We start from the raw sequence: 11,769 nt of genomic DNA, 5'->3' as shown, positions 1-11,769 counted from the left end.
AAAACTTGGTCCGTTTCCACTTGCTCTCATGCGGGCTATCCCATTGGAGAGTCTGGAGTCAGAGAATATTTGGCACTGTTTCACTATTTCTGATTGAAAATTTACTGAAACTATCAATCTATTATCAAAATAGTTGATTTTATTGTTTGGCTGGTCGATTAATCGACTGATCGTTTCAGCTCTGGTTTGAGGTGTATAACAGTGCATGATAACAACTCGTTAGTGTTTTATGACAGAAACGTAAATTGAACGTAAAAGTAATTTTGTCCGAAATATAATGGTAATATTTCCGACAGTACGTGAAGGTAGCACGTTCCAAGCGGCCGCTCAGACCTCTGAAGCTGTCCCCTTTTTTTTCCCACGCTAATGAACGCGCCGCGACAAGTGTTCCCGCCCTCCCGGTGCTTTGACGTCACCGGCGTCCGTCTCCGCACATGGATGGAGAAGTGTAGAGGCTCCGCCAAAGCTGCGCTCCCTCCGCCCTCCTCCTCCAGCTATTTGTCAGGCAGACTCAACGACAGACAGCCAGCCGCTCGCCGTCCTGCTGCCGTGCGGAGTCCCGTCTTCTCCCTCCGAGACCCGGCGTCGTTTTTCTCCCGTACCGCGAGGATCTCCACGGGCCGGCTAGCGAGTTCGGACGCGTCTCTGTTCTTTTGGGGGGGAAAATTCAGTCTTTGCGAGCTTTGTTCTCCAATTGCCCTTCAAGACATATGGAGAAAATGGCCAGACCTCTTCCTATAAACCCAACTTTCCTGCCGCCGACTCACTGCGTACTGAAATCCCTGCTGGAAAATCCGCTGAAGCTGCCCTTCCATCACGATGAAGGTACGTTTGAAACCGGGCAAAACTTGACTTGCACGCAACACCGACTCGGCTTTCGCCTGCTCTCCGCGGTGTTTCTCCGCAGCTTGTTATTTTCATTCTGCAGACATTCCACGGTTTTCACAGATATAAGCGCAGTGGAGGGCACAGGTCGACAAAATCCACCGGCAGTCACTCTTAACATTGTACGATCTTTGTCGAAAAATAAACAATGTGATCTTATTAGTCGGGAGGCGGCAGAGATGCATAAAACAGAAAGCGGAGTGTCTCGGCTGGATGTTGGTTGACTGACAGGTTGACGCGAACTTCAGCTCAAGCTAACGAGCTATTTTAGTTTGTGCTTATGCTCAAAATTAGCACAATGCAGACCGAGTGACCTGTGTTAAGATTGTGACTGCGCCACTTATAACTCCGAGGTGCGTTTATAACCTTTAAACCCTCCTGTCCTCAGTGGGATTTATATTAGTGATACCACAAGCTGTCGGTAGAGGGCGTCTTTTCTGCTCCTCAGCTGTTATCAATGCTTGCATTCCGCCCTCTGTTTGTATTGTTGAATGTAGAGTGTCATTACATCATCTGCATACGAATGGGGACCTAATTCATAATCTTAAAGGGTCAGTTCACCCAAATAACAGCGGTTTTAACAGCAGATATCTTTGCTTTTATCTGTACATTCAGTTTTTTTCGCACCACTCCAGCAGGATACAGGTGTATAGAATTTAGTTTTTGCTCACAGCATTGAAAAGTTACACACCAGCATGTATAAACACATGATGAACCGATGGCTTTAAGTATTTTTTTCTTTTGGTTGAAAATTCTTTCCAGTGAAAATTAAAAAAACAAAAACAAAATCCCTCTGGGAAATTGGTTAAACTGACCCTTTAAGATGAAACCCCAGGCATACTTTCTATTTATACCCATGTACTGACCCGTGATCCTCCTCTGCAATGAGACAATGAAATGACTGTGTGCAAACATTCACAGGATTTGGGAAAGACAAGGAGAAAGAGAAGAAGCTGGACGATGAGAGCAGCGCGGCCAGCCACCCACAGTCGGCCTTTCTCGGCCCGACCCTCTGGGACAAGACCCTGCCCTATGATGGGGACAACTTTCAGCTGGAGTACATGGATCTGGAGGAGTTCCTGTCAGAGAACGGCATCCCCGCGAACACGACGCAGAGCGACCAGGCTCAGCAGGCAGCGCAGCCGCCACAGGCCCCTCTCCAGCAGGCCCCACCGCCCGCCCCTCCCACACCCTCGGTGGTGGACCTAAGCAGCCGCGCCACCACCTCGGTTCACACAGCCATGGCACCTCAGACCTGCCTCCACAGCCCCAGCACAGCAGGTAGGAAGCACATGCAGCGGAGCCTGATGGGCACCTGAAATTACACCTGCACGCAAGGACACGTGGGGTTCACACGCTTGTTCACACCTCCCCTGTGTCAGGGGAGGCTCTGCTGTTTGCTCACCTGCTACACACACACACATTTTCCATCCACCATTAGAGTAACTATCAGCCCTGAGATGCTTAGAGAGAACAAAGATTTTGTGGTGTGGGACCTCAGTCCCTGAAGGCATCGGCTCAGAGCTGTTGTAGAGCTGTTTCTTATTTAGCGCCTGCTGATAAGCTTCTCCTGGTTAGAGTATTTGGCTCCAGGTTAGATACACACTAACACACTTCAGCCCTGATTTAGAACTGGACTTAAGAGCCCCACGGTTCAGGCTAAACAAATTTAAGTCCAGGGATGCAGCCCAGTCTGATTCATGCAGCCTTGACTCATGTTTACTACAGATTTTTGTGTTGTAGTGTTAAAGGTGTGTTGCAGGTTTATTTTTCCTCTGTAGCAGTTTATCTTCCATGTTTATTTTTATTAAAATGAATCCCCTGCAGGCTTTGGTGATGACTGATAAAAAAGTTGCTTGTGTTAGTCAGAAATAATTAGATTGTGCTGGACCTGTTGTGCAGTGCAGACCCAGTGAGATAAATCTCTTATGAATTTTGAGATGTTTTTTGAAGATGTTATTAAATGACATTATCCTGCATGGAAAGACAGAGGTGTGAACCTAAAAGCTGGTACAGACCCATTTCTTTACAGACATATTATTTCAGTTCTCAGTTTCAGTGATAAAATGGAGCTGTTCATTAGGCAAATCTTATTATTATTCTGATGATGACATTAAGTAGGCAGTTGGTATTTAGACTGAAGCATTAAACGGTGTAACCGAGTGTGTTAAGCTGCTGCCAGACACTGTTTGGGTTTTTCAATTCACCAGACACCAGAGCGATTTGAGTCATTTAAAGGTCCGACCTTCGCTGTAAACATGAACAGAGCAAATTCCTCTTCGGGGCCAAACCCAGCCACAGCACAGGAGACGGTTAGTGTCCAAAGTCAGCACAAAAAAGCCTCCTGGCAGGAGATCTGACGATATGTGACAGATAAACAGGGGTGTTCAGAGGGTCACGGTGTGCGATGCTGTAAACGCTCTGTTTATGTGTGTTTCACCTGTAAACGCCGAAGAGGTGGGCTCCTGATGGACAGCCACACCTGTACTGTTCCGCTGAAGGTTTATGAACCAGTGAGTCACATATTCAGATCACAATCAACCAAATTCAGATCAACCTTCTGTGCAGTTGTGTATCGATCTTAGTGATGATAAGAGACCTGTCAGTTTGGATGATAACGGAGTGATGAACTGTGATTAATCACCATTCTGTCAACTTTTTCAAAGACTGACTTCGACCCGAGCGTCGGCCGCTCCGTCAGTCGTTTGTCAGCTTAATTACATGAAATGCGACCGGGCCTGTTTGCTGGTTGTTGGGCGACATCGCCCGGGGACGTCTCCCTGAACGAGCCACAAAACACGGAGTCCCACAGTTAGCGCTGTGTTCGGTCTGTTTGTGCCAAACGTTGGCAGATGTTGTGGGTCTCCACAGCTGGTGTACAGCCACCACACAAACACTTCCTGTCAGTGTGTTGTTTCTTATAGTTTCAAGATTAGGAAGGAAGAAACCCTAATGAGGAATTATAAACACTGTGTTACATTCACTGTAGTGTGGGAAATACATTATAGGGCGTCCAGTCCATGTTTAAAATACAACTAGCAACAATAACATTTGTTCTTGGTGGTTTTAGAATTAGAGAGAGTCTCAGTATAAGTAAACTATAAGTTTCCTTCTATCGAAATGAATAAATTCCAGTCTGTCAGTCACAGCGTGTTTACCAGCGTGCTTTTACAGCGTGAAGTGAATGATTAGATTGAAAAGTAAATAATTAAACAGATAAAATTAAATTAAAAGGCAGATTTCACAGAAAATACAAAAAGAAAAAAATCCCATCTGTAGCTCATAAGAAGTAAAAACGCCATGAAAAAAAATCTGTTGTATTTTCTCTTTTTTTTATCATTAATTTGTCTGCTTCTTCATCCACACCTCCTAATGTCAGTGTAAACTCTGGGATCTTTATCTGATAACAGGCTGAACTAAGATGTTTCAGCCAGTTTCATCTCCCACCTGCCAGCTCCTCTCTGCAGTAACAAGCAGTGCAGCCTAACAAGTTATTATTTGGTGAAAAATATCCATCACAAGCCTGAAGAGAAATCAATAAATTGCTTGTTTTGTCCAACAGTCCAAAATTCAAAGATATTTATTTTTAAAATGGAAAAAATAAACAGAGAAAAGCAGAAAATCCTCATATTTGAGATTTAAGATCTATTTATTTATTTTTGCTTGATAAATAATCAAGTTAACAAAATAGCTTGACATATGTTGAGATGTTGCTGTAGGTCATGTGAGCCATCTCAGGTGCAGCAAACATTAGCTATATTTGCTGAAAATTACTCATTAATTTATGTTGATATTAATGCAAACAACACAACGTTTACACACATGCACCTGACGCCAGTTTAACAATGACTGTTCCTACAAGAATAAGCAGAATAAGCTCAAATCTGAGATCAGAGCAGATAAACGTATGTTCCTGAGGAGGCACATCTGTACACGACTGTTTATTCCACGGTGAGTGCACATGTGCTCTACGTGCAGCAGCAGAACTTCAGCCTGTGTGTGTGTGTGTGCGTGTGTGCGTGTGCGTGTGTGCGTGTGTTGTGTTTGGGTCTTGTCTGCTTCACATTTCACGTGAACGCGGCTGGGGTTTCCTGCAGCGTGCCGGCCCATGTGACGGACACATGCAGGCGCCGTGTGCAGCTCCGAGCTGCAAACAGGAGCTTGTCACGGCACGAACCTGCCTGCCTCTCCTCTCTTCTCTCCTCTCCTCTCCTCTCCTCTCCTCCCTCCCTCACTCTCACTTCCACCCTCCCCTCTCCTCTCTCCCTTTAACACTCCCCGCTTCCCGTCCAGTCTTCCTCTCCCTCCCTCGCCGGGCTCGGCTCCGACACAGCCTGGACTCGGAGCCAAAGCACAGGCTGTACCCTGCAGAGATCACATGGACTCGGGTGTGCTTTTGTCACGTGCACGCAATATTGTTCCAGCTCGCCGAGTCTCGTCTAACCAGCCTCTCCACCACCACCACCACCCACAACAACCGCCGTCCCTCTGTGCCTGCACTCTGCTTGCAAGCAATACAACACGCAGCTGATAACATTGTTATCAGTACCAACAAACAAACGAAAGAACGGGCGTTTTCTCTGCAGACGCTGAGGGTCTGTGTCAGGGCCGGTTCAGGAGATGGACCCTGTGCTCTGTTGGCAGGGGCCAAAGGGGAAGTCAGATGTAGGAGGGGGTCAAAGGGTGTGTTGTGGTACATTCCAGTGTGTTAGTCAAGGAAAGGGGGAACTAAACACGGAGGTGGTGTCTTTATCCACCTGTAGAAATAATGTGAGTGTGAAGCATCAGTGTGTCAGGACTTATCACACATCGCACTCAGATAATTATCTGCTTTTAAATTTGATCTTTCCCACTGTTGAAGCAGCCAGTTTCCTCTGGCCTGGTCTCTTGCAAACTGAGTAGCCTTCCTCTCGAGTGTCTCGTCATGTGGCCTGTGGACAGGATCAGCGTGTCCTGCATGAGGGACCAGGAGGAATGGAGTCCTCTTCACTTGAATGTCATACAGCCCTAATACTTTATCAGTCAAATAAACTATAAGGCTGGTTTATTTTTCCTGAAATGACCAAAACCCACAATGTGTTAGTCCATCCCTCAGTACTCTCTGACTTCATTCCCTCTGAAATTATTTTAAAACGGCTCAGAAATGTCCTGAAATAGCTTTTAAACAGACGTTACTCAAACAGGAGGAGGTAGTGGGACTATTTTCAGCAGCGGATTAATACACATTTGGTGCTCCAGAGTATTTGTGGCAGCAGGACAGTGTGTGTGTGTGGGACTGAGTCAAAATAAGCTTGGATTATCACACAGGCTTTGAATATTCACTCAGTTCTTCTCAGTAGGATCAGTTCATTTCCTGTTTTCATGAGATTCATTGATGGGGATAAAATACAGAATATCAGGAGCTTCAACAGAAAGAAACACCTGCTGCTGTCGTCTGGTTAAAATCTGGAACCATTTTAAATCCAATTAGGGGAGAAAAAAAAACCCTGCTGCCCTTTTGCCCCCAAAGTGCAGACTCTGAGAGGAGGATTTGTCTGTTGTTGGTCCTGTGTTACACCCAGGTCAACGTTCAGCTGCACACGCATACGACCAGCAGGTCGGCCTATCACTGACTGAGGTGGTATCACTTACACAGCAAGGTGATAACACACAGCAACTTTGATATGATCATCTAGCGTGACAATAACTTGCAGCAGGGGTGTGTGTGTGTGTGTGTGTGTGTGTGTGTGTGTGTGTGTGTGTGTGTGTGTGTGTGTGTGTGTGTGTGTGTGTGTGTGTGTGTGTGTGTGTGTGCGTGACTCTCATGTCAGATTAAAACTAGTTCCACAGGTATTTGATGCAGAGGGCCTGTGTATCCCAGCTCTGGTCTACCTTTCCTGGCCTGTTAATTTTAGATTTCCTGTTCGGAATCATTCAGCAGCTTCCTCTCCCCTGGAACGAGTCGTACATTAGTTAAGCACATCACAGATCAATGAACAAGGCTTGTGCGTCTGCTTTTAGCCCGGATCATGCGAAGGTGAGGCGGGCTATTTTCAGACCTGACCGACTGTCTGACACATTACTGAAATGATCCATCGTTTATCGCAATAGTTACAGTTAATTATCTGTTGATCGATTAATCAGCGACTTGTTTTAGCCGTAGAAGAATCATTGTGTTGTAACAGTGTCTGTGTGTGGCTGCAATGACTTTAGTATAAAAAATCATCAGGAACAGTCTGAATAACTTCTTTTGGTTTTGGACTCAGAACAAAATATTTCACTGCTCTCTGACATTTTATTGACAAAACAATCATTTAATCAATAAAATAACTGGCTGATCAACATGGACTTCTGGAGAGTGTATTTGAAACTGGTGTCTGAGAAGGTTGTGGTGGTGGTTGTTGTGTTTTCGCTGGTGAATTTTTCCACATTCGCGCTCCGTTTTACGAGGTGATGATTGGAAGGTTTAACAGCTCTGCATAGTTTTTCAAGCGAACACTGTTCAGTGACAGCGGAGAAACTTTGTTTTCCTCGAGCTTAATAAAAAAAACATCTGAGGCAGCGTGGCACGCGCTTGAGGTTTTCACATCTCTGGTGAAGAAGCCCATCGCTTCCTCTGGGTAGGACTGTGCCTCCTGACGTACAGACAGCACAGACCAAACACGGGCTTCCTGTTTGTTTCTGGTTCGCACACAGAAAGCAGCCGGGGCCGAATCTGATGGCCCCTTCTCAAACCTCCGCCGCAGCCAAAAGCAGCTTGTCCGTGTACACTCTGACCGAAGGTCAGCGGCATTGACTGGCTGTCACGGCAGGCTCGCGACTACAGAAATCTAGGTCATGATGTACAAGCTGCCTGCGGATCAGCAGCTCGTGAAAAAGCTTTCGCTCGTGGTCCCTGTTGTGTTGTTCGTGGAGGTTTCAGTGTCGAGCAGGGAGTGCGGGTGTGGTGTGCATCAGAAAACAAATTGGAGCTCATGTAATAAATCACAGAGTAATTGCTCCATCTATCAGCGGGGCTAATAAACTCAACCACCCTCCGCCGGTCGGCCCCTCAACCACAAACCGATCAGAGAAGCCTCTGACGACCGGCAGGCAGGCGGCTCGGTGAGGAGCAGATCAGCTGACAGCAGCTGCTGATACCTGCACAGGCCGGAGATAAATCAGCTGATGTGTTCCTGTGTGTTTACCTGTGTTTTTAAAGCCTGTGTGACAGCACCACCTGCTGGTCAGATGAGGATCATACTTCCCTGCACAGACAAAAAGTTGTTTTTCCAGCACAGCAGTCACCTGCTCTCGAGCTTTACATCTGCCCCGACGCCCAGGCTTCAGCCGGCGAGTCGGAGCCTGACATGTCTTCAAGGATCAGCCCTCGAACGCACAAACATGTGAGCTCAGAGGGAAGAAAGGCGGCATTCAGCTCCCCCTCTGAGGCCTCCCCCTCTGAGCGAGAGGCTCTCAGCAGAGTCACCCGCCGCTGCTCCTCCTGTGTCCTCTGTCCAGCTTTAAGAGCTTCACAGAAAAGATTTGATGACGAGCACTCGCTCCTGACCTTACATAAGCAATTATCCCAAATGGAAGTGTCACCTGGAACGCTAATGGTGCCTTCTCTGCCATTAGGGCTGAACTCAGAGGTGCTTACAGTTTGGTTCCTGCTGACTTTCACCATCTCTAACAAATAATTAGAGGTTTTCAGCGCTCTTTACACCCTCTCATCAAGAAAATAGACCAATTATGTGCTCTTGCAGGCACTTGTTAATATCTGTTCTTTTCCATTGCAGCACTGCCCTCAGCCCGAGACACCCCGAGCCCCATCGACCCAGAGTCCATTCAGGTGCCCGTGACCTATGATCCCGACCCGGCAGACCTGGCTCTGTCCAGCGTGCCCGGCCAGGAAATGTTCGACCCCAGGAAACGCAAATTCTCCGCCGAGGAGCTGAAGCCACAGCCCATGATCAAAAAAGCTCGGAAGGTCTTCATCCCCGAAGACCTGAAGGTGACCTGCTGCTCTCGCTCGGTTTTAGCCAGGGTGATCTGAGATTAGAGCCGCTGTTAGAACCCGTTGTTTGCGAGGGTCTAAGGCAGGTTAAACCCTGAGGGGAGGTAGACCCTGAACCAAAAGCCAAACAAGCTTCATTCTCCAGCAAGAAGTGGTTTAAAATCATCTAAAGCCATTAAAAAAACCACATAGGATAGAAAAAGCAGCAACACACTGACAGGACTGAAGAGCTTTTTATAAAACAGTATAAACAGAACAAAAACATCAGGCTTATTTTTTTTTTAAAACCACATAATGACATGGTCAAACTGAGAGGACAGAGAGTAAAAGTACAACCTCAACTGTGTTTTTAAACAGGAAATCATTTCATTTACAAAAGTAAAAATTCAGAGGGGGTTGACTCGCACTCTGATGAGCTAAAATTATTTCCTGTTCTTCTATTTTCAGTCTTTTCTAAAAACAAATAAGCTCCAAGGTTTTCATCAGAGGGTCTGTGGTCCTCCACGGGCCGGAGGAGTCGCAGGAGTCTGACTTACTACGTTTATTTATTTAAACCAGTATTTTCAACAGATGCATCTTCAGGATGGAGGTTTCTCAGTGACTGGAAGATGATTTTCCATCTTTGACCAGTGTCTGAGGATGTCAGGTGTCAGATTGGTGATAGAGTCCTGACCCTTCTGCTCGTTCTGCTCCTCAGGACGACAAGTACTGGGCCCGGCGCAGAAAGAACAACGTGGCGGCCAAGCGGTCACGGGACGCCCGGCGGCTGAAGGAGAACCAGATCGCCATCCGGGCCGGCTTCCTGGAGAAGGAGAACGCCGCACTCCGCATGGAGGTAGCGGACTTGAGGAAGGAGCTGGGCCGCTGCAAGAACGTTCTGGCTAAATACGAGGCCCGACATGGGCCTCTGTGAGCCCCACCCCCCCCCTCAGCCACCACCACCGACCACCCTCTCCCCCCCCCCACACTTTACTACCCTCACCCAGCTTTCCTCGAGTTTGAAGGACAATGTGTCTCTTTTGGTGGCACTGCCCCCTCCTCCTCCTCCTCCTCCTCCACCATCCCCACCTCCTCCCCCTCTTCCTCCCCCCTCCAACCAACACACACCCGTATGATTCTGGTATTATCTATCATAAGCTTCGATTTGTCTGTTCCTTCTTTTATTTTCTGTACACATCGTTCGACTGAATATATATACATATACATAGATAAATATATATATATTTACACATGCATACTTCCCACTTTAATGTACTGTGAGGAGTTATGAGCCAACCCACCAGCTGAGCCCCCCCCCCCCCCCCCCCCCCCCCCCCCCGCGGCTACCTTCTTCAGAAACGATGCCATGCTGTTTGTTGTTCACTTTCATACCAATTTTATACGTGACATCAGGACTGAAAACTGTCGTTTCCTGTTTCTCCTCTTCTTCTTCTTCTGTGTTACAACCATGTGATGTGTCAGAGCCTGCTTCTAACCCCCCAAACCTGGTGTTTTTAAGCCTGTACGAGGTTAGTTTTTCCTCACATCGTCTTCTCTTTAACTGATGAGCTCTTTTCTCGATGTTCATGTTGCGTTACAGTTGTCTAACTCCCCCCCCGTCCGCCCAGCGTCCTCACACAGCTCCCCTCTCACAGCATCCTCGGTTTTTAACGTTCAGATAGCACTTAAAAAAAATCTTCTTTTCTTGTGCAATCGTGACGTAGATTTTAAAAAAACACCGTATTGGTTTTTCTTCATCACTCGGACACTGAGCAATAATTCCTGTCCAGAACTAAAGTGACGTGACCACCTACATGTTCCTCACCCACCCCTGCTCCCCCACCCCCCCCCTCACTGGCAGATCACTACCCAGTCTCCCCCTTTTTCCACCTCACATCTTAGCTCTACTCTGTTAACTAAGGTAACCTTAGTTGACCTGTGCACTAATGCGTGTCTCACAATCTGCTCCGGTGCAATGTTTCCACTCGCTCAAAATTTCCTCCGCCTCATATTTATCTACCTTTTATTTCTCAGATGGAAGATTGTTGTTTTTTTATATATATATATATATTCTGTTGATATAATTGTTAGTATTAATACTGCTCTTGACATCGTTGTCGTTTAGCCTCCTCCTTGTTTTCAGATTTAAGCATGATTTCTTTCACAGAGCGAAAAGCTATTTACAAACAAATCTTCTCGTTTTCTTTTTCCTTTTTTTGCAAAGTTGTCGATAATTCTTTCTGCTTCTGTTTAACTTTAGCATGATCAGTGAGTGTTTTTATTTTAGAAATCAACAGACGTCTGTAGTCTCTCTTTGTTGCTCTATGTTTGCCTTCTTTTTAAAGATGGCTGTATGAATGTAAAAGATGTTGACAAAAAAAAAAAGTTGGATGGTGTTGTCCAATACTGTGGTTAACCCAATCAATTTGTTTACTGCAAACCAAACGATTCACAACAGAGATGATATATTGGTTACAAGAGATATGTTTATATAAACCTATTCTATAAGTTGTTCTTTTTGTACAGTATTTTTCCTATACATTACTGAACTATGTATTTTAAAGGCACAACAGATCCAGAATATTATTAAAAAATACAAATATATAACTCAAAGACAAATGCATATAGTGGTATTTTAATATTCTTTATTAGCTAGGATGTGGTAGTTTTACAGAGATTTGTGGATATTCAGCAGCACCCAAACCTCCTGGGCATTATTATTATAATTATAATTATTATTATTATTACTATGACAACACTCCTGCTTATAGGCTCCCACATCATGTTAATCCCATTAAACTCAAAGGAATCAGAAGCACCAAAACAAAATGCAGTCCGGAAGAGAGAATGTACTGTTCGGCCCCTTTGTAAAATCCATCAGTTCACATCCAACACAACCTGCCCCCCCTCCACCCACACCCCCACCTCCG

The 11,769-nt window shown here is 46.0% G+C and overlaps 1 protein-coding gene across 1 annotated transcript; it reads left to right on the top strand.

Annotated features, from left to right (window-relative positions):
- Positions 1–457: 457 nt before the first annotated feature.
- hlfa (HLF transcription factor, PAR bZIP family member a) lies at positions 458–11,458 on the top strand. The gene is made up of 4 exons (XM_041063197.1): positions 458–825; positions 1,807–2,166; positions 8,643–8,857; positions 9,558–11,458. The coding sequence occupies exons 1-4, from the start codon at positions 711–713 to the stop codon at positions 9,771–9,773; spliced, it is 906 nt and encodes a 301-aa protein (XP_040919131.1). The 5' UTR covers positions 458–710; the 3' UTR covers positions 9,774–11,458.
- The last annotated feature ends 311 nt before the right edge of the window (positions 11,459–11,769 follow it).

The sequence above is a fragment of the Toxotes jaculatrix genome, chromosome 18 (assembly GCF_017976425.1).
Source record: "Toxotes jaculatrix isolate fToxJac2 chromosome 18, fToxJac2.pri, whole genome shotgun sequence".
Lineage (NCBI taxonomy): Eukaryota > Metazoa > Chordata > Actinopteri > Toxotidae > Toxotes > Toxotes jaculatrix.
Note: the sequence above shows the minus strand (reverse complement) of the source record. Positions and strands in the feature narration are given on the sequence as shown.